A 24,385-nucleotide genomic window follows, 5' to 3' on the forward strand; every position below is an offset into this window, starting at 1 on the left:
AGTGACAAAACCGGTCAGAAAACGTATTTTAAAATGACTTAAAAACCATAACAAAAACAAAAGGACACAAACTAAAACCTTTTACAGCACAAACGTAGCACAAATGATGGGGACAAGAGACCAAAAGGGTCCGAAAATGTATTTTAAAATAACTTAAAAACCGTACCAAAAACTTCACGACACAAACTAATTTTTTTCAGCACAAACAATGGGGACAAACGACGTCACGAGTCAAAAAACTTATTTTAAAATAAGTTAAAAACCGTCACGGCATGATCTAAAATGTTTACAGCACAAACGTAGCACAAAAAATGGGGGAAAATGACGTCACAAATTAGAAAAAGTATTTTAAAATAACTTAAAAACCATAACAAAAACAAAACGGCACAAACTAAAACATTCTACAGCACAAATGTAGCACAAACGATGGGGACAAGTAACAAAACCGGTCAGAAAACGTATTTTCAAAAAACTTAAAAACCATAACAAAAACAAAACGACAAACTTAAACCTTCTACAGCACAAACGTAGCACAAATGATGGGAACAACTGACCAAAAGTGTCAGAAAATTTATTTTAAAATAACTTAAAAACCGTACCAAAAACTTAACGACACAAAGTCATTTTTTTCAGCACAAACGTAGCAAAAACAATGGGGACAAACGACGTAACGAGTCAAAAAACGTATTTTAAAATAAGTTAAAAACCATAACGGCATAATCTAAAATGTTTACAGCACAAACGTAGCACAAAAAATGGGGGAAAATGTCATCACAAATTAGAAAAAGTATTTTAAAATAACTTAAAAAACATAACATAAACAAAACGGCACAAACTAAAACATTCTACAGCACAAATGTAGAACAAACGATGGGGACAAGTGACAAAACCGGTCAGAAAACGTATTTTAAAATAACTTAAAAACCGTACCAATAACTTAACGACACAAACTAATTTTTTACATCACAAACGTAGCACAAACAATGGGGACAAACAACATTAAAAGTAAAAAATCATATTCTAAAATAACTTAAAAACCGTACCAAAAACTTAACGACACAAACTAATTTTTTACATCACAAACGTAACACAAACATTGGGGACAAACGACATCACGAGTCAAAAAACATATTTTAAAATGAGTTAAAAACCGTAACGGCATAATCTAAAATGTTTACAGCACAAACGTAGCACAAACATTGGGGACAAGTGACAAAACGGGTCAGAAAACGTATTTTAAAATAAGTTAAAAACCGTAATGGCAGAATCTAAAATGTTTACAGCAAAAACGTAACACAAACAATGGGGACAAACGACATCACGAGTCAAAAAACATATTTTAAAATAACTTAAAAACCGTAACGGCATAATGTAAAATGTTTACAGCACAAACGTAGCACAGACGATGGGGACAAGTGACAAAACGGGTCAGAAAACGTATTTTAAAATAACTTAGAAACCCTAACAAAAACAAAACGACACAAACTAAAACCTTTTACAGCACAAATGTAGCACAAATGATGGGAACAAGTGACCAAAAGTGTCAGAAAATTTATTTTAAAATAACTTAAAAACCGTACCAAAAACTTAACGACACAAAGTCATTTTTTTCAGCACAAACGTAACACAAACAATGGGGACAAACGACGTCACGAGTCAAAAAACTTATTTTGAAATAAGTTAAAAACCGTAACAGCATAATCTAAAATGTTTACAGCACAAATGTAGTACAAAAAATGGGGGAAAAATGACGTCACAAATCAGAAAAAGTATTTTAAAATATCTTAAAAACCATAACAAAAACGGCGCAAACTAAAACATTCTACAGCACAAACGTAGCACAAACAATGGGGACAAGTGACAAAAGGGGTCAGAAAACGTATTTTAAAATAACTTAAAAACTGTACCAAAAACTTAACGACACAAACTCATTTTTTACAGCACAAACATAGCACAAACAATGGGGAAAAATTATGTCACAAGTCAAAAAACATTTTAAAATAACTTAAAAACCCCAAATAAAACATAACGGCACAAACTAAAAAAATGTACATCACAAACGTAGCACCAACGTTGGGGACAAGTGACAAAAGGGGTCAGAAAACGTCATTTAAAAAAAACTTAAAAACCGTACCAAAAACTTAATGACACAAACTCATTTTTTACATCACAAACGTAGCACAAACAATGGGGACAAACGACATCACGAGTCAAAAAACATGTTTTAAAATAAGTTAAAAACCGTAACGGCAAAATCTAAAATGTTTTCATCACAAAAGTAGCACAGACGATGGGGACAAGTGACAAAACGGGTCAGAAAACGTATTTTAAAATAACTTAAAAACCCTAACAAAAACAAAACGACACAAACTAAAACCTTTTACAGCACAAACGTAGCACAAATGATAGGAACAAGTCACCAAAAGTGTCAGAAAATTTATTTTAAAATAACTTAAAAACCGTACCAAAAACTTAACGACACAAAGTCCTTTTTTTCAGCACAAATGTAACACAAACAATGGGGACAAACGACGTCACCAGTCGAAAAACGTATTTTAAAATAAGTTAAAAACCGCAACGGCATGATCTAAAATGTTTACAGCACAAACGTAGCACAAAAAATGGGGGAAAATGACGTCACAAATTAGAAAAAGTATTTTAAAATAACTTAAAAACCATAACAAAAACAAAACGGCACAAACTAAAACATTCCGCAGCACATATGTAGCACAAACGATGGGGACAAGTGACAAAACCGGTCAGAAAATGTATTTTAAAATAACTTAAAAACCATAACAAAAACAAAACGACACAAACTTAAACCTTCTACAGCACAAACGTAGCACAAATGATGGGAACAAGTGACCAAAAGTGTCAGAAAATATATTTTAAAACAACTTAAAAACCGTACCAAAAACTTAATGACACTAACTCATTTTTTAAAGCACAAAAAACGTAACACAAACAATGGGGACAAACGACATCACGAGTCAAAAAACATGTTTTAAAATAAGTTAAAAACCGTAACGGCATGATCTAAAATGTTTACAGCACAAACGTAGCACAAAAAATGGGGGAAAATTACGTCAAAAATTAGAAAAAGTATTTTAAAATAACTTAAAAACCATAACAAAAACAAAATAGCACAAACTAAAACATTTTACAGCACAAACATAGCGCGAACGATGGGGACAAGTGACAAAAGTGGTCAAAAAACGTATTTTAAAATAACTTAAAAACCTTACCAAAAACTTAACGACACAAACTCCTTTTATACAGCACAAATGTAGCACAAAAAATGGGGGAAAATTACGTCAAAAATTAGAAAAAGTATTTTAAAATAACTTAAAAACCATAACAAAAACAAAACGGCACAAATTAAAACATTTTACATCACAAACGTAGCACCAACGATGGGGACAAGTGACAAAAGGGGTCAGAAAACGTCATTTAAAATAACTTAAAAACCTTACCAAAAACTTAACGACACAAACTATTTTTTTACAGCACAAACGTAGCACAGACGATGGGGACAAGTGACGAAACGGGTCAGAAAACGTATTTTAAAATAAGTTAAAAACCCTAACAAAAAAACGTAACATCTTGAATGAAATGGTTTGAAATTTAGTTTAAGCCCAGTTTTGACTATTTTATCTAATTTTTTAAGTCTTTTCAGCCTGTAAGACTTTGGTTTTAGTTAGCATCCTCAACAGGACAATCAAGACTTTTGCCTCAAACGAGGCCTCGGGTAAACACCATGATTGTGTGTGTGTGTGTGTGTGTGTGTGTGTGTGTGTGTGTGTGTGTGTGTGTGTGTGTGTGTGTGTGTGTGTGTGTTAGGAAGTGGAGAAGAAAGTCCAAGTTGGATGAGAGAAGAGTGGATAAAAGGAGTTTCCAGATATTGATAAAAGTGTCCCAGGGAGACTCATCACTAATCAAAATAGATCCAAGCACTTTCTTTCTTGGGAGCAACCGTCTAAAATGTGCTAATTCCTGTTTTGGAGTTGTAATTCGGGAGTTAGGACTCGGGCGAGACCCTATTGTCGGGTACGGCAACCGGAAAATGTTGAAAGAGCCATAATTGGACCAGAAATACAAAATAACAAATCTTTCTGGAGCCGCAAAAAATTAAGTCTTATATAAGTGTTATAATGAAGGCAACACATGATGTAAGTGTCTATATTAGCCTACTATCAAAATGACTTTAAAAGTCTTATATAAGTGTTATAATGAAGACAACACATGACGTAAGTGTCTATATTAGCCTACTATCAAAATGACTTTAAAAGTCTTATATAAGTGTTATAATGAAGGCAACACATGATGTAAGTGTCTATATTAGCCTACTATCAAAATGACTTTAAAAGTCTTATATACGCGTTATAATGAAGACAACACATTACGTAAGTGTCTATATTAGCCTACTATCAAAATGACTTTAAAAATCTTATATAAGTGTTATAATGAAGGCAACACATGATGTAAGTGTCTACATTAGCCTACTATCAAAATGACTTTAAAAGTCTCATATAAATGTTATAATGTAGACAACACATGATGTGTCTATATTAGCCTACTATCAAAATGACTTTAAAAGTCTTATATAAGTGTTATAATGAAGGCAACACATGATGTAAGTGTCTATATTAGCCTACTATCAAAATGACTTTAAAAGTCTTATATACGCGTTATAATGAAGACAACACATGACGTAAGTGTCTATATTAGCCTACTATCAAAATGACTTTAAAAGTCTTATATAAGTGTTATAATGAAGACAACACATCACGTAAGTGTCTATATTAGCCTACTATCAAAATGACTTTAAAAGTCTCATATAAATGTTATAATGTAGACAACACATGATGTGTCTATATTAGCCTACTATCAAAATGACTTTAAAAGTCTTATATAAGTGTTATAATGAAGGCAACACATGATGTAAGTGTCTATATTAGCCTACTATCAAAATGACTTTAAAAGTCTTATATAAGTGTTATAATGAAGGCAACACATGATGTAAGTGTCTATATTAGCCTACTATCAAAATGACTTTAAAAGTCTTATATAAGTGTTATAATGAAGACAACACATCACGTAAGTGTCTATGTTAGCCTACTATCAAAATGACTTTAAAAGTCTCATATAAATGTTATAATGTAGACAACACATGATGTGTCTATATTAGCCTACTATCAAAATGACTTTAAAAGTCTTATATAAGTGTTATAATGAAGGCAACACATGATGTAAGTGTCTATATTAGCCTACTATCAAAATGACTTTAAAAGTCTTATATAAGTGTTATAATGAAGGCAACACATGATGTAAGTGTCTATATTAGCCTACTATCAAAATGACTTTAAAAGTCTTATATAAGTGTTATAATGAAGACAACACATCACGTAAGTGTCTATGTTAGCCTACTATCAAAATGACTTTAAAAGTCTCATATAAATGTTATAATGTAGACAACACATGATGTGTCTATATTAGCCTACTATCAAAATTACTTTAAAAGTCTTATATACGCGTTATAATGAAGACAACACATGACGTAAGTGTCTATATTAGCCTACTATCAAAATGACTTTAAAAGTCTTATATAAGTGTTATAATGAAGACAACACATGATGTGTCTATATTAGTCTACTATCAAAATGACTTTAAAAGTTGTATATTTGTGTTATAATGAAGGCAACACATGATGTAAGTGTCTATATTAGCCTACTATCAAAATTACTTTAAAAGTCTTATATACGCGTTATAATGAAGACAACACATGATGTAAGTGTCTATATTAGTCTACTATCAAAATGACTTTAAAAGTCTTATATACATGTTATAATGAAGGCAACACATGATGTAAGTGTCTATATTAGCCTACTATCAAAATTACTTTAAAAGTCTTATATACGCATTATAATGAAGACAACACATGATGTAAGCGTCTATATTAGTCTACTATCAAAATGACTTTAAAAGTTGTATATTAGTGTTATAATGAAGACAACACATTACGTAAGTGTCTATATTAGCCTACTATCAAAATGACTTTAAAAATCTTATATAAGTGTTATAATGAAGGCAACACATGACGTAAGTGTCTATATTAGCCTACTATCAAAATGACTTTAAAAGTCTTATATAAGTGTTATAATGAAGGCAACACATGATGTAAGTGTCTATATTAGTCTACTATCAAAATGACTTTAAAAGTTGTATATTAGTGTTATAATGAAGACAACACATTACGTAAGTGTCTATATTAGCCTACTATCAAAATGACTTTAAAAATCTTATATAAGTGTTATAATGAAGGCAACACATGACGTAAGTGTCTATATTAGCCTACTATCAAAATGACTTTAAAAGTCTCATATAAATGTTATAATGTAGACAACACATGATGTGTCTATATTAGCCTACTATCAAAATTACTTTAAAAGTCTTATATACGCGTTATAATGAAGACAACACATGACGTAAGTGTCTATATTAGCCTACTATCAAAATGACTTTAAAAGTCTTATATAAGTGTTATAATGAAGACAACACATGATGTGTCTATATTAGTCTACTATCAAAATGACTTTAAAAGTTGTATATTTGTGTTATAATGAAGGCAACACATGATGTGTCTATATTAGCCTACTATCAAAATTACTTTAAAAGTCTTATATACGCATTATAATGAAGACAACACATGATGTAAGTGTCTATATTAGTCTACTATCAAAATGACTTTAAAAGTTGTATATTAGTGTTATGTCTATATTAGCCTACTATCAAAATGACTTTAAAAATCTTATATAAGTTTTATAATGAAGGCAACACATGACGTAAGTGTCTATATTAGCCTACTATCAAAATGACTTTAAAAGTTGTATATTAGTGTTATGTCTATATTAGCCTACTATCAAAATGACAAAATGACCATCGGATTTACGTATTGTCAGGAAAACGGCGGGAGACGTATCTCAAAAACAAGACACTCGTAAAATCCAAAGAACACGTTTGAAAAGTAACAGGAAAACGTTTGCATTTTGGTTTCCATCGGCTATTTTTAGTTCCTATCGGAACTGTTCCCTGCCTTGTTCTTCTTCTTGAACTTTGATCGTAATTTTTAGCTCACAAAAACTCACCGATTTTTGCAAGCACTTCTGGTCTGGTGAAATATTTGATGTTTTCCGGGTCCCGAACACCACATTTCAACATTGACTCTCTAGCGCCCCCCTTGAAAATGTTTTTAAAACTCTCCCTTCCCCATCGGATCCTGGTAAAAATCGCAAGAACCAACGTTTAAAAACTAACGGGAAGATGGCCATCTTGGTTTGGGTCGGCCATTTTTCGGCCAAACACTAACGAGCTCATCCTCGGGACTTTGACCAAATTGGGCGTGGTCATCATGTTGGGTACTAGACATATGGATTACGAAGGAATGTCGCTGACGTCATAGGAAGTGGGCGGGGCATAGCGCCAGACTGTGATATAATGGCTTCCCCAACAAAACGTCCAACATTTCTAACTCAACTCCGCAAACCTGAGTCCTGATCAGGCTTGGTACCTTCCGACCTTTGAAAAATCGTTGAATTCCACGAAGTAATGGCTTCCCCAACAAAACGTCCAACATTTCTAACTCAACTCCGCAAACCTGAGTCCTGATCAGGCTTGGTACCTTCCGACCTTTGAAAAATCGTTGAATTCCACGAAGTAATGGCTTCCCCAACAAAACGTCCAACATTTCTAACTCAACTCCGCAAACCTGAGTCCTGATCAGGCTTGGTACCTTCCGACCTTTGAAAAATCGTTGAATTCCACAAAGTATAAGAACAAAATGTATTTTAAATCCAAAGTTGTACTTGAATGGGTTTTATTCTCCATGCGGCAACAGACCAACACCCCCAACCAGCTGGAGGATTCTGAACACCGATATTAATGCGAGCCTAAAACGCAGTAACTTGGAATTGAAAAGATGAGGAAAAGAAGGCTTTTTTTCCAAACTAATAATGCTTTGATTTTAGTCCCGATGGAAAAACATGACAGGACTGGCGCCACATTAGCATAAAACGCCGTGGCGACGCTAGCTCCAGTAAATATAAGCAGAGATGGCATGCCCGCCTGCGGGTTATTTTCTGGGTTAATTGTCTAATAAGGCGTCAAATGTTAGGGCGGCGGATGTGTGTGTGTGTGTGTGTGTGTGTGTTGCACCTCATTAAAAACTACAGCGTCTATTTAGACCATGGGTGTCAAACTCTGGCCCGCGGGCCAAATATGGCTCGCCGTGTAATTTCATTTGGCCCTTGAGGCAATAATAAATTAACATTAGAACTGGCCCGCCGTCCATCCATCCATCCGCTTATCCGACGTCGGGTCGCGGGGGCAACAGCCTAAGCAGGGAAACCCAGACTTCCCTCTCCCCAGCCACTTAGTCTAGCTCTTCCCGGGGGATCCCGAGGCGTTCCCAGGCCAGCCGGGAGACATAGTCTTCCCAACGTGTCCTGGGTCTTCCCCGTGGCCTCCTACCGGTTGGACGTGCCCTAAACACATCCCTAGGGAGGCGTTCGGGTGGCATCCTGACCAGATGCCCGAACCACCTCATCTGGCTCCTCTCCATGTGAAGGAGCAGCGGCTTTACTTTGAGTTCCTCCCGGATGGCAGAGCTTCTCACCCTATCTCTAAGGGAGAGACCCACCACACGGCGGAAGAAACTCATTGTGGATCTTGTCCTTTCGGTCATAACCCAAAGCTCATGACCATAGGTGAGGATGGGAACGTAGATCGACCGGTAAATTGAGAGCTTTGCCTTCCGGCTCAGCTCCTTCTTCACCACAACGGATCGGTACAACGTCCGCATTACTGAAGACGCCGCACCGATCCGCCTGTCGATCTCACGATCCACTCTTCCCTCACTCGCGAACAAGACTCCTAGGTACTTGAACTCCTCCACTTGGAGCAGGGTCTCCTCCCCAACCCGGAGATGGCACTCCACCCTTTTCCGGGCGAGAACCATGGACTCGGACTTGGAGGTGCTGATTCTCATTCCGGTCGCTTCACACTCGGCTGTGAACCGATCCAGCGAGAGCTGAAGATCCCGGTCAGATGAAGCCATCAGGACCACATCATCTACAAAAAGCAGAGACCTAATCCTGCGGTCACCAAACCGGAACCCCTCAACGCCTTGACTGCGCCTAGAAATTCTGTCCATAAAAGTTCTGAACAGAATGGGTGACAAAGGACAGCCTTGGCGGAGTCCAACCCTCACTGGAAATGTGTTCGACTTACTACCGGCAATGCGGACCAAGCTCTGACACTGATCGTACAGGGAACGGACCGCCACAATAAGACAGTCCAGTACCCCATACTCTCTGAGCACTCCCCACAGGACTTCCCGAGGGACACGGTCGAATGCCTTCTCCAAGTCCACAAAGCACATGTAGACTGGTTGGGCAAACTCCCATGCACCCTCAAGAACCCTGCTGCTGGCCCGCCACATTCAACGCTAATTCTCATACTTGCCAAACCTCCCGATTTTTCCAGGAGAATCCCGAATTTCAGTGCCTCCCCCGAAAATCTCCCGCGGCAACCATTTTCCCGAATTTCCACCCGGACAACAATATTGGGGGCGTGCCTTAAAGGTACTGCTTTTAGCATCCTCTACAACCTGTCGTCACGTCCGCTTTTCCTCCATACTAACAGCGTGCCGGCCCAGTCACGTAATACATGCGGTTTCTACACACACAAAAGTAAATGCAAAGCATACTTGGTCAACCGCCATACACGTCACACTGAGGGTGGCCGTATAAACAACTTTAACACTGTGAACCCACACCTAACAAGAATGACAAACACATTTTGGGAGAACATCCGCACCGTAACACAACATAAACACAACACAACAAGTACCCAGAACCCCTTGCAGCACTAACTCTTCTGGGACGCTACAATATACACACCCGCTACCAACAAAACTCGATTTTGCATGTCACTATAAAGTTATATAAGCCTTGCTTGTTCAATATTCAATGCAAAACTTGTTTGGGTCCCTATTAAAAGGTTAAGTTGTTCAACTTTGGCCCGCGGCTTTGTTCCGTTTAGAATTTTGGCCCACTCTGTATTTGAGTTCGACACCCCTGGTTCAGACCATAGCACCGCGCACCAGTACACTTGTGTTTTTTTCATTTTTAAAGGAATCGTGATTCTTAGTCGATTAAAATTAAAAATCGATTTAAAAAAAACAAAATTTTTATTTTTTTTATATCAGTCTTGTCCAGCCACTTTATTAAATGTTGGGTAGGAATTTATTCAATTTTACTAATTGTATTGTATTTCTTTTGTATATATATACACATAAATATATACATATACATATATACATACATATATACATATACATATACATATATATAAAGTTAAAGTACCAATTATTGTCACACACACACCAAGTGTGGCGAAATTATTCTCTGCATTCGACCCATGCCCTTGATCACCCCCTGGGAGGTGAGGGGAGCAGTGAGCAGCAGCGGTGCCGCACCCACGAATCATTTTTGGTGATTTAACCCCCAATTCCAAGCCTTGATGCTGAGTGCCAAGCAGGGAGGTAATGGCTCCCATTTTAATAGTCTTTGGTATGACTTGGCCAGGGTTTGAGCTCACGACCTACCCATCTCAGGGCGGACACTCTAACCACTAGGCCACTGAGTCGGTATATATTCATATTTAAATGATAAATAAATGGGTTGTACTTGTATAGCGCTTTTCTACCTTCAAGGTACTCAAAGCGCTTTGACACTACTTCCACATTTACCCATTCACACACACATTCACACACTGATGGAGGGAGCTGCCATGCAAGGCGCCAACCAGCACCCATCAGGAGCAAGGGTGAAGTGTCTTGCTCAGGACACAACGGACGTGACAAGGTTGGTTCTAGGTGGGATTTGAACCAGTGACCCTCGGGTTGCGTACGGCCACTCTCCCACTGCGCCACGCCGTCCCCGTATTTATATGTATATATATTGTAAAATTGCAACTGTCATTGAGTAAAACTCCAACTTTTATCATAATATTGCACAAATGTTTACTTTTTTTTGTAAAATGTTGACTTGCGTTGAGTAAAATGACGACTTTTATTATAAGACTGCCGAAATCCTAAGTTTTTCTTGTGAAATTGTGAACTTTTTCTGGTGAAATTCCAACTAATTTTTCACCACAAGCTTTTTTTATATGTGCATAGTATGTATGTATTATTCATGTTGTAAATACACTACTTTTTATAGCTAGAAAGGCTGCTCCTAAAGAGGGAGGCATTTTTTCCTCAGGTCCCCAGAAGGTACGAACTACACAAATGTGTGTGTCCTAAAGAGGGGGGCATTTTTTCTCAGGTCTCCAGAATGTACGAAATACACAAAAAGTGTGTCCTAAAGAGGGAGGCATTTTTTTCAGGTCCCCAGAAGGTACGAAATACACACGTGTGTGTCCTAAAGAGGGAGGCATTTTTTTCTCAGGTCTCCAGAATGTACGAATTACACTAAAAGTGTGTCCTAAAGAGGGAGGCATTTTTTTCCAGGTCCCCAGAAGGTACGATATACACAAATGTGTGTGTCCTAAAGAGGGAGACATTTTTTCAGAGGTCCCCAGAAGGTACGAAATACACAAAAAGTGTGTCCTAAAGAGGGAGGCATTTTTTCTCAGGTCTCCAGAAGGTACGAAATACACAAATGTGTGTGTCCTAAAGAGGGAGGCATTTTTTTTCAGGTCCCCAGAAGGTACGAAATACACAAATGTGTGTGTCCTAAAGAGGGAGGCATTTTCCTCAGGTCTCAAGAAGGTCAGAAATACACGTGTGTGTGTGTGTGTGTGTGTGTGTGTGTGTGTGTGTTGTGGTCATGGTGGCCTCTGGGGTGGAGGTGTGTCGGGCCTGATGAGTCATTCCCCCACAGAAGTAGGCGGGGCAAACGTGCACAATGCAATCAGAGACCGGAGGACAGGGAGCAACAAAAATAAAACAAACAATGCATGATTCCTCTCTTAATGACTTTTGTGTCGACAAGATGATGTTTTTATCGGCGTGGGTTTGTCTATTTGTCAGATTGTTGTCGAGTGCAAGAAAGAGCAAGGAAAGTCTGGTCCAAAAGTATTGGCTTTTGCCACGGTGGGTGTGCTTTGAAACCATCAAAATGTGATTTTTATGTTTTGTTGAAGATGTTTAACAAAATGTTTTATTAAGTCATCATTTAGACCTACGGTGTCCATTTTCAGCTAATTTCTTGACGTCCCGCGACACAATTATCACGACAAACTTGAAAAGTCTAACAGAGTACTCTTCATTCACAATTGAAGTTAAAAAGTGGCTTTGGAGCAATCAAAGCTGCTCACACGGTCAATAAGGTGGCCACTATGTTGGGCAGATCAACTTAATGTGTATCATATTTATCCATGACAGTATTTTTGTTGTAAATTGTGAGGTGTGTGTGTTAAAATTATGGTTGTTTTTTTTTTTTTTACAAATGATGATGTATTGTATTTGTGTGATGATGTAAATGAGGTGTGCTTGTATTGTATATTATGTGTCTAAGAAAGGGCATTTTATGACTTTTCTTTACTTGATTACATGCTATGGTATGATTTTACCGTCATAATTTTATTGCATTATTTTTGTATCCCTTTAATTTAGGTAGCCAGGGACTGCAGATGGAAATGAGCTATTTAGCTATAATCTGGTACAGAACATATCCGTCTTTGAGCTTAATGTTTCTGTGCATTGTCCCTTCAAATAAAGACTAAACTAACAATCTAATTGTTAGCATTCTAATATTAGCTTAATTTGTCGAAATTTGCTGGTCTACATCTCAACGTTAAATATGTTGTTGCTTTGCAAATAACCCCTGTTAGCATTCGTGTGCTAGCTTTATAAAAAGAAACAAAAAACAACAGGTATTAACCTCGGTGTGATATATTTTGGTACTTCACACATGTTGCAGTTAGCATGCTGGTCTTTTTAGATAATTTAGCAGGTATACACCTCACTCAGCTGGCACGAGACATTGATACAACGTTGATTATACGTACGTGTCCTTTAAAACTGACTTTGAAACGTCGCAAAATAGTTGTATTTGTAAGGAGACAACATTGAAGAACCCGACGTTGATTAAATGTTGTCAAAGGGCATGTTGTTTCAACGTTGTGGAATATTGGTTGAAAAATGACCATATTTCAACGGTCAAATCAACGTCAGAACCCAACATTGATTAAACGTTGTCAAAAAGTATGTTGTTTCAACGTTGTATTTGTGTTGTAGAATATTGGTTGGGAAATGACCAAAATTCAATCTCAGATCAACGTCACAACCCAACATTAATTACACGTCAACAAAAATCATGTTTTTTCAATTATGTAGAATATGGTTGAAAAATGACCAAATTTCAATGGTCAAATCAACGTCAGATCCTAACATTGATTAAACGTCGTCAAAAAGCATGTTGGTTCAACGTTATAATTGTGTTGTAGAGTATCAGGGGAAAAATGCCAACATTTCAATGTCAAATCAACATCAGAACCGACATTGATTAAACATCAACAAAAAGCATGTTTTTTCAACGTTGTATTTGTGTTGTCGAATATGGTTGAAAAATGACCACATTTCAATGGTGAAATCAACGTCACAATCCAACATTGATTAAACGTGGTCAAAATGCATGTTGTTTCAATGTTGTATTTGTGTTGTAGAATATTGGTTGGGAAATGACCAAAATTCAATCTCAAATCAACGTCAGAACCCAACATTGATTAAATATCAACAAAAAGCATGTTTTTTCAATTATGTAGAATATGGTTGAAAAATTACCAAATTTCAATGGTCAAATCAACGTCAGATTCTAACGTTGATTTAACGTCGTCAAAAACTATGTTGTTTCAATGTTGTATTTGCGTTGTAGAATATCGGTGGAAAAATGCCATAATTTCAATGTCAAATCAACATCAGAACCCAACATTGATTAAACATCAACAAAAAAGCATGTTGTTTCAATGTCGTAGAATATGGTTGAAAAATAACCACATTTCAACGGTTAAATCAACGTCAGAGCCCAACATTGATTAAACGTCAGTAAAAAGCATGTTTTTTCAATGGTGTAGAATATGGTTGAAAAAGGACCAAATTTCAACGGTCAAATCAACGCCGGAGCCCAACATTGATTAAAGGTTGTCAAAAAGTATGTTGTTTCAATGTTGTAGAATATGGTTGAAAAAGGACCAAATTTCAATGGTCAAATCAACGTCAGAACCCAACATTGATTAAAGGTTGTCAAAAAGTATGTTGTTTCAATGTTGTATTTGTGTTGTAGAATATTGGTTGGGAAAGGACCAAATTTCAATGTTAAATCAACGTCAGAATCCAACATTGATTAGACGTCAACAAAAAAGCATGTTGTTTCAACGTTGTATTTGTGTTGTAGGATATCGGTGGAAAAATGCATTAATTTCAATGTTAAATCAACGTCAGAACCTGACATTGATTAAACGTCAACAAAAAAGCATGTTGTTTCAATGTTATAAAATATGGTTGAAAAATTACCAAATTTCAATGTCAAATCAACGTCACAACCCAACATTGATTAAACGTCAGTAAAAAGCATGTTGTTTCAACATTTTATTTGTGTTGTAGAATATTGGTTGAAAATAGACCAAATTTCAATGGTCAAATCAATGTCAGGACCCAACATTGATGAAACGTCGTCAAAAAGCATGTTGGTTCAACGTTGTATTTGTGTTATAGAATATCTGGGGGAAAATGCCAAAATTTCAATGTCAAATCAACATCAGAACCGACATTGATTAAACACAACAAAAAGCATGTTTTTTCAACGTTGTATTTGTGTTGTCGAATATGGTTGAAAAATGACCACATTTCAATGTCAAATCAACGTCACAATCCAACATTGATTAAACGTCGTCAAAATGCATGTTGTTTCAATGTTGTATTTGTGTTGTAGAATATTGGTTGGGAAATGACCAAAATTCAATCTCAAATCAACGTCACAACCCAACATTGATTACAGGTCAACAAAAATCATGTTTTTTCAATTATGTAGAATATGGTTGAAAAATGACCAAATTTCAACGGTCAAATCAACGTCAGATCCTAACATTGATTAAACGTCGTCAAAAAGCATGTTGGTTCAACGTTATAATTGTGTTGTAGAATATCAGGGGAAAAATGCCAAAATTTAAATGTCAAATCAACATCAGAACCCAACATTGATTAAACATCAACAAAAACCATGTTTTTTCAACGTTGTATTTTTGTTGTAGAATATGGTTGAAAAATGACCACATTTCAATGGTGAAATCAACATCAGAACCCAACATTGATTAAACGTTATCAAAAAGGATGTTGTTTCAACGTTGTATTTGTGTTTTAGAATATTGGTTGGGAAATGACCAAAATTCAATATCAAATCAACGTCACAACCCAACATTGATTACACGTCAACAAAAATCATGTTTTTTCAATTATGTAGAATATGGTTGAAAAATGACCAAATTTCAATGGTCAAATCAACGTCAGATCCTAACGTTGATTTAACGTCGTCAAAAAGTATGTTGTTTCAATGTTGTATTTGCGTTGTAGAATATCGGTGGAAAAATGCCATAATTTCAATGTCAAATCAACATCAGAACCCAACATTGATTAAACATCAACAAAAAAGCATGTTGTTTCAATGTTGTAAAATATGGTTGAAAAAGGACCAAATTTCAATGGTCAAATCAACGTCAGAGCCCAACATTGATTAAACGTCAGTAAAAAAGCATGTTGTTTCAATGTTGTAGAATATGGTTGAAAAATAACCAACGTCAGTAAAAAGCATGTTTTTTCAATGTTGTATTTGTGTTGTAGAATATTGGTTGTAAAATATTAGTTGAAAAACGACAACATTTCAATGGTCAAATCAACGTCAGAACCCAACATTGATTAAACGTCAACAAAAAAGCATGTTGTTTCAATGTTGTAGAATATGGTTGAAAAATAACCAAATTTCAACGGTCAAATCAACATTAGAGCCCAACATTGATTAAACGTCAGTAAAAAGCATGTTGTTTCAATGTTGTATTTGTGTTGTAGAATATTGGTTGTAAAATATTGGTCTAAAAATGACAAAATTTCAACGGTCAAATCAACGCCGGAGCCCAACATTGATTAAACGTCAGTAAAAAGCATGTTTTTTCAATGTTGTATTTGTGTTGTAGAATATTGGTTGTAAAATATTGGTTGAAAAATGACCAAATTTCAACGGTCAAATCAACGACAGATTCTAACGTTGATTTAACGTTGTCAAAAACTATGTTGTTTCAATGTTGTATTTGTGTTGTAGAATATCGGTGGAAAAATGCAACAATTTCAATGTCAAATCAACATCAGAACCCAACATTGATTAAATATCAACAAAAAAGCATGTTGTTTCAATGTCGTAGAATATGGTTGAAAAATAACCACATTTCAACGGTTAAATCAACGTCAGAGCCCAACATTGATTAAACGTCAGTAAAAAGCATGTTGTTTCAACATTGTATTTGTGTTGTAGAATATTGGTTGTAGAATATTGGTTAAAAATGACCAAATTTCAACGGTCAAATCAGCGCCGGAGCCCAACATTGATTAAACGTCAGTAAAAAGCATGTTTATTCAATGTTGTAGAATATGGTTGAAAAGTGACCAAATTTCATCGGTCTAATCAACGTCAGAACCCAACATTGATTAAAAGTTGTCAAAAAGTATGTTGTTTCAATGTTGTTTTTGTGTTGTAGAATATTGGTTGAAAAATGACAACATTTCAATATCAAATCAACGTCAGAACCCAACGTTGATTAAACATCAACAAAAAGCATGTTGTTTCAATGTTGTAGAATATGGTTGAAAAATGACTGAATTTCAACGGTCAAATCAACATCAGAACCCAACATTGATTAGACGTCAACAAAAAGCATGTTGTTTCAATGTTGTATTTGTGTTGTAGAATATCGGTTGAAAAATGACCAAATTTCAATGGTCAAATAAACGTCAGAACCCGACATTGATTAAATTGAATCAAAAAACATGTTGTTTCAACATTGTAGAATATTAGTTGAAAAATGAACACATTTCAACGTTCTAGTCAACGTCAGAACCCAATATTGATTAAACGTTGTCAAAAAGCATGTTGTTTCAACGTTACATTTGTGTTACTCAACCTCAGGAAATAATTCAACAAGTCCTCAACGTTGTTTCAACGTCTTGTGCTTTCTGGGCAGTGACATATATTTTGCTATTCCGCTAATGCTACTTGTAAGCATGCTATTATTAGCATAGTGCTGTTAGCATGCTAGCTTTTTAAGCTAATTTCGGCTTGCATGCTAACTGTTAGCATTTCAGTTGGGCTTCAGATCTTCAGCATTTGTATTTTGCAGTTCTTCGGAAAATATTTATGAATATTATTGGTTTTGAAGGTGAAAACTACCAAAATGGCGGTCACATCCTTTGATGCGTGATTACAAAAGTAACGATCCACAACGGGTATCAGGTCCGATTGTTAGTGTTCAGCCATTGTGTGCGTGACTGTTAGAATAAATGTGTAAGTTATCACGCAACTTTAGTATGCTACAGTCCTTTGCTATAGTTATTAGCAGTTGTGCTCAAGCTGTAATTTTTCTATCTGTGCAAGGACAAAACTTTTTCTCTGAAGGATGGCCTCAGCCGCAGATGTTACATTTGTTTTAGCCCGCTAACAGCCAAGGACTTCAAGAATCTCAACAAAGATAAGACGACAACACGCAGACGAAGCGTGTATACTGGAGCTGCTTTGCATGATATACGTGACCACTCCTTTTAGAGGCGGCTTCATGGATGTTGACAGGGGAACTCCTGAATAAATAGAGGCACGCGGGAGCTGTACCTTAGAGCGTAGGGCGAGACTGTGGCTAAGTGTGCAACTCCATGCGTTCTCCTCATGAGCTAAATTGTCTCTGCATGATTCCTTGCTTCTAGTCTGTTTAATAGATTTATTTAGAGTTTAAACCTGACAGTGACATGATAAAACATTCACAGCTTTAGTTGTACTATTCAAGTAAAGAAACTTTGACATATTAAACAATGTTTTTCACTGTATAATTATGTTAAGCAAAAATATTATCCCACCTTGGTTTTTGTGTCGTTAAACCTCCTGAATTAAAGCTGAAATTCCAACACTTTAATTGTTGTGTTCTTGAGCCACGGTGACGGCGTACAAAAACAAACATAACGATGATTTATTGTGTAGACCGACTTTGATATTCTGCTCAGTTGTGAAGTAACAAGGCCAAATACTCAATTTGCACGAAATACTTTTTTTTCCCGTCTCTCTTTATTGATGTTGCGATTCAGTTTTGGAGAGAATTCCCCCGATAATTCCTTAATGGGGATATTTTTTTCTTTATTCTTTCTAGGACTTTGTTATTGTTCCGTCCCAGCTGAGTTTGCGTTGTGCTACAAGGAAAAGCTCCAACGTGATGTGCATCAATCCAAGTACCGATACTGATACCAAGAACAGCACCAGTAGGGGATTGGATCGATAATTTCCACTTCCCTTCTGTGTTATTGATATTGTTATGTTATTTTGTTGTTTACAAACAAGCAAAAGTCACCCCAGGGAATAAATACTTGGACTTTGGGGGTTAAAAAAACAAAGAATTGTTTAGTTATTTTGCTTAAACTATGGGATTTATTGTATTATTTTGTTGATATTATAACATTTTCTTACATATTTATATTTATACTTTTGGTCATTTCCCAACCAATATTCTACAACACAAATACAACGTTGAAACAACATAGTTTTTTGACAACGTTTAATCAATGTTGGGTTCTGACGTTGATTTAACCGTTGAAATTTGGTCATTGTCAGGCTTGCCACTGACAGTCTGTTTGTGTTTTAGTTTTTCCTCTGTGTGTGTTTAGTATTTCCTGTCCTTAGTTCCTGTCAGCACTCTTATTTTGGTTCAGTTTCCTGTTTGTCTCCCTGTGTGCTGTTTTTCCTCAGCTGCGGCTGATTGGCACCTGGCCACACCTGTTGTCAATCAGCCCACTCCTATTCAATCAATCAATGAATGTTTATTTATATAGCCCCAAATCACAAATGTCTCAAAGGACTGCACAAATCATTACGACTACAACATCCTCGGAAGAACCCACAAAAGGGCAAGGAAAACTCACACCCAGTGGGCAGGGAGAATTCACATCCAGTGGGACGCCAGTGACAATGCTGACTATGAGAAACCTTGGAGAGGACCTCAGATGTGGGCAACCCCCCCCCCCCCCTCTAGGGGACCGAAAGCAATGGATGTCGAGCGGGTCTAACATGATACTGTGAAAGTTCAACCCATAGTGGCTCCAACACAGCCGCGAGAGTTCAGTTCAAAGCGGATCCAAGACAGCAGCGAGAGTCCCGTCCACAGGAAACCATCTCAAGCGGAGGCGGATCAGCAGCGTAGAGATGTCCCCAACCGATACACAGGCGAGCGGTCCATCCTGGGCCCCAACTTTGGACAGCCAGTACTTCATCCATGGTCATCGGACCGGACTATTAGTACCTACTTTTGTCTTGAGTCAGTTGCTGGATTATTGTCATGACGATGTCGCTGTCGTGTCGTATCATATCTTGTCTATGCAGCGTTGCGGTAAGCTATATTCGATAGTGGTTCGTAGCTTATTGTCTTTTGTTCCCTGCTTCCAAGTTTGTTTTGATATTAGTAGTACGACTTCTGTTTCTTGCTAGACACCTGCTAGCTGCCATGCTAGGCCTTTTTGTTTTTCATCCGCCCACGTGCGCGCTTTTTGTTTCCACCCTTTTGTTTTTGTCTTAGTATTTAATTAAATCATGTTTTCCTATACAAAGACTCCGGCTTATTAGTGATTCCTACAGCCCAAAAAAAATCTGCGGGCTATAGAGCGTTTTCCGTTCGGGCTCCAGTACTCTGGAATGCCCTCCCGGTAACAGTTCGAGATGCTACCTCAGTAGAAGCATTTAAGTCTCACCTTAAAACTCATCTGTATACTCTAGCCTTTAAATAGACTCCCTTTTTAGACCAGTTGATCTGCCGCTTCTTTTCTTTCTCCTATGTCCCCCCCCTCCCTTGTGGAGGGGGTCCGGTCCAATGACCATGGATGAAGTACTGGCTGTCCAGAGTCGAGACCCAGGATGGACCGCTCGTCGGGACCCAGGATGGACCGCTCGCCTGTGTATCGGTTGGGGACATCTCTACGCTGCTGATCCGCCTCCGCTTGAGATGGTTTCCTGTTGACGGGACTCTCGCTGCTGTCTTGGATCCGCTTTGGACTGAACTCTCGCAGCTGTGTTGGAGCCACTATGGATTGAACTTTCACAGTATCATGTTAGACCCGCTCCACATCCATTGCTTTCGGTCCCCTAGAGGGGGGGGGGGGGGGGGGGTTGCCCACATCTGAGGTCCTCTCCAAGGTTTCTCATAGTCAGCATAGTCACTGGCGTCCCACTGGATGTGAATTCTCCCTGCCCACTGGGTGTGAGTTTTCCTTGCCCTTTTGTGGGTTCTTCCGAGGATGTTGTAGTCGTAATGATTTGTGCAGTCCTTTGAGACATTTGTGATTTAGGGCTATATAAATAAACATTGATTGATTGATTGATTGATTGATTGATTGACAATGCCTGCCTCCATCTCTGCATCTTGGGGTTCGCCTCAAACAAACTTTGACAGTCATATCCCAACCAACAACGTGGGTCCAAAGTCGGACATCCACCTTGTCTCAATGTACAAATACAAGTACGTTGCAACGTTGTTTTAAAGGACACGTACGTGTAATCAACGCTGTATCAATGTCTTGTGCCTTTAGCAACATAGTCCATGCATCCATCCAACCCTGCAACTATCAAAGAGACCGAACATCTGCACAATTCTAGAGTGAATTTGCTAGAGCAGAACTCCCTGTGGACATACTTCAGTGCGAAACAGCATATTTGGAAATGATCGGAAGACAATGACAGAAGGTCGAAGTAAACGAGAAGATGGACAAATGGATGGACTGGGAAGCGGGACAGCCAAAGGAGAGAATGATGAATATTTACCATTTCAAAAAAACTTTACCATTCTTTAGTTTCTGATCAACGAGCCAATTGTTCATATTTTCCAGAGAACGTGTCGTTTTTGTTAACATCAGGTTCTCGACTATCAGGAGACGCTAGTCCAGCGTCATGTTCTGCCACAATTTAGCGCCGAGAACTTCCAAACGCCGGCATCATGTCTTCCCTTTCAAACGGTCAGCTAGGTTGCCGTGCAAGTACATGGGTGATCGTACAAATGGAGAATGTGTCGTTAGCATGTGTGTTAGCGTCACGGAGAGCGAAGATGGGAGAATTCAGGGAATGAGACAAAAGGTAAGAATAGATGGACAGAATGTATATATATAGATCAATATATATATATATATATAGATATGTAGAAATAAATAAGGATTACTTTGTCATTCTTTGCTCGGCGTGATTTTGATTCCACACAAGGAATTCGGGGTCGTACCTATCGAGGTAGAGAGAAACAAGAGAGAGGAATATGTTGGCGGTCTGGCAAGCAAAGTGTTGGCAGTAACCGTGAGAATAGTGATGAGTCGTCAATAGAAGCGTGGAGTGACTGGACTAGACTCGTCTTTCTCTCAGCATTTGGTTATCAGGCACAGGTGGAGGAGGTGGCCAACAGTCCGGGAAGGATTCGCAGAGCTTTACTTTTTCCACATTTTGGTATGCCACAGTGTAGTTCCAGAATGGAATACTTCCTTTGTTGTCCTCGAAATTCTACTGACAACACCCAATAATGATGGTCTGAAAAGTTGATTAAATACTTTGTTGATGCACCTCTGGCAGAAATTACACCCTCGGTGCCACAACTTTGGCACACCTATCTTTGGGCAGTTTCTCTCGTTCCTCTTTGCAAAACTTCTCAAGCTCTATCAGGTTGGATGGGAAGCGATGGTTTTCATCCAGGATGTCTCTAACCTTTGCTGAAGTCATCTTAGTCTAGTCAGGGAGGCGACCAAGAAATTGATGTTCACATTGTCAAAGTTATGGTATTCCTCTGTGGAGAGAGGAGAACCTTCTAGAACCTTCCACCAATCAGGACTGTATGGTAGAGTGGCCAGACGGAAGCCATTTATCCGTAAAAAGTTTGCTAAAATGCACCTGAAAGACTCTCAGACCATAAGAAACAAAATTCTCTTGATGGTCACTTTGTCAGAGCTATGGCATTCCTCATAGGAGAGAGGAGAGCCTTCCAGAACCTTCCACCAATCAGGCCTGTATGGTAGAGTGTCCAGACGGAAGCCGTTTCCCAGTAAAAAGTTTGCCAAAATGAACCTGAAAGACTCTCAGACCATAAGAAACTAAATTCTCTTGATGGTCACTTTGTCAGAGCTATGGCATTCCTCATAGGAGAGAGGAGAACCTTCTAGAACCTTCCACCAATCAGGCCTGTATGGTAGAGTGGCCATACAGAGGCCATTTCTCAGTAAAAAGTTTGCCAAAATGCACCTGGAAGACTCTTAGACCATGAGAAACAAAATTCTCTTGATGGTCACTTTGTCAGAGATATGATATTCCTCTGTGGAGAGAGGAGAACCTTCCACCAGGCCTGGGAGGTATAGTGGCCAGACGGAAGCAGTTTCTCGGTAAAAAGTTTGCCAAAATGAACCTGAAAGACTCTCAGACCATGAGAAACTAAATTCTCTTGATGGTCACTTTGTCAGAGCTATGGCATTCCTCATAGGAGAGAGGAGAGCCTTCCAGAACATTCCACCAATCAGGCCTGTATGGTAGAGTGTCCAGACGGAAGCCGTTTCCCAGTAAAAAGTTTGCCAAAATGAACCTGAAAGACTCTCAGACCATGAGAAACTAAATTCTCTTGATGGTCACTTTGTCAGAGCTATGCTATTCCTCTGTGGAGAGAGGAGAACCTTCCAGAACCTTCCACCAATCAGGCCTGTAGGGTAGAGTGGCCAGACGGAAGCCGTTTCCCAGTAAAAAGTTTGCCAAAATGAACCTGAAAGACTCTCAGACCATAAGAAACTAAATTCTCTTGATGATCACTTTGTCAGAGCTATGGTATTCCTCTGTGGAGAGAGGAGAACCTTCCAGAACCTTCCACCAATCAGGCTTGTATGGTAGAGTGGCCAAACGGAAGCCGTTTCTCAGTAAAAAGTTTGCCAAAATGCACCTGGAAGACTCTTAGACCATGAGAAACTAAATTCTCTTGATGGTCACTTTTGTCAGAGATATAATATTCCTCTGTGGAGAGAGGAGAACCTTCCAGAACCTTCCACCAATCAGGCCTGTATGGTAGAGTGACCAAACAGAAGCCATTTATCCGTAAAGTTTGCTAAAATGCACCTGAAAGACTCTCAGACCATGAGAAACTAAAGTCTCTTGATGGTCCCTTTGTCAGAGCTATGGCATTCCTCTGTGGAGAGAGGAGAACCTTCTAGAACCTTCCACCAGGCCTGTGAGGTATAGTAGCCAGACGGAAGCAGTTTCTCGGTAAAAAGTTTGCCAAAATGAACCTGAAAGACTCTCAGACCATAAGAAACTATATTCTCTTGATGGTCACTTTGTCAGAGCTATGGTATTCCTCAGAGGAGAGAGGAGAGCCTTCCAGAACCTTCCACCAATCAGGCCTGTAGGGTAGAATGGCCCGACGGAAGCCATTTATCCGTAAAAAGTTTGCTAAAATGCACCTGAAAGACTCTCAGACCATGAGAAACTAAATTCTCTTGATGGTCACTTTGTCAGAGCTATGGTATTCCTCTGTCGAGAAAGGAGAACCTTCCAGAACCTTCCACCATTCAGGCCTGTATGGTAGAGTGTCCGGACGGAAGCGAGATCTCCGTAAAAAGTTTGCCAAAATGCACCTGAAAGATTCTGACCATGAGAAACTAAATTCTCTGGTCTGATGAGACAAAGATTGAACTCTTTGGCATCACGTTTGAAAGAAACCAGGCACCGGTCTTCACCAGGCTAAAACCATCGCCTAGAGTGAAGGATGGTGGTGCAGGCATCATGCCGCGGGGATGGTTTTTAGCACAGGAACAGGGAGACGAGTCAGGACAGAGGGAAAGATGAAAACCAAGGCTTCCCATCAGACCATGAGAAACTAAACTCTCTGGTCTGATTAGACAAAGACTGTACTCTTTGGCGTCATGTTTGGAAGAAACCAGGCACCGGTCTTCACCAGGCTAAAACCATCGCCTACAGTGAAGCATGGAGGTGCAGGCATCATGCCGCAGGGATGGTTTTTAGCACAGGAACTGGGAGACGAGTCAGGACAGCGGGAAAGATGAAAACCAAGGCTTCCCATC

The 24,385-nt window shown here is 38.3% G+C and overlaps 1 protein-coding gene across 6 annotated transcripts in view; it reads right to left on the minus strand.

The window, feature by feature from the left end:
- The window catches only part of ctnnd2b (catenin (cadherin-associated protein), delta 2b), a 236,984-nt gene that overhangs the window by 57,285 nt on the left and 155,314 nt on the right, over positions 1–24,385 (minus strand). For 4 of the 6 annotated variants that reach the window (XM_061890183.1, XM_061890180.1, XM_061890181.1 and 1 more), the window contains exon 12: positions 21,505–21,561. The exons of the other annotated variants lie outside the window; for them this stretch is intronic. In XM_061890183.1, coding sequence (XP_061746167.1) covers positions 21,505–21,561 — 57 coding nt within the window. The remainder of the gene's footprint in view (positions 1–21,504; positions 21,562–24,385) is intronic. 6 annotated transcript variants of the gene reach the window in all.

This window comes from Nerophis ophidion, linkage group LG28 (assembly GCF_033978795.1).
Source record: "Nerophis ophidion isolate RoL-2023_Sa linkage group LG28, RoL_Noph_v1.0, whole genome shotgun sequence".
NCBI lineage: Eukaryota > Metazoa > Chordata > Actinopteri > Syngnathiformes > Syngnathidae > Nerophis > Nerophis ophidion.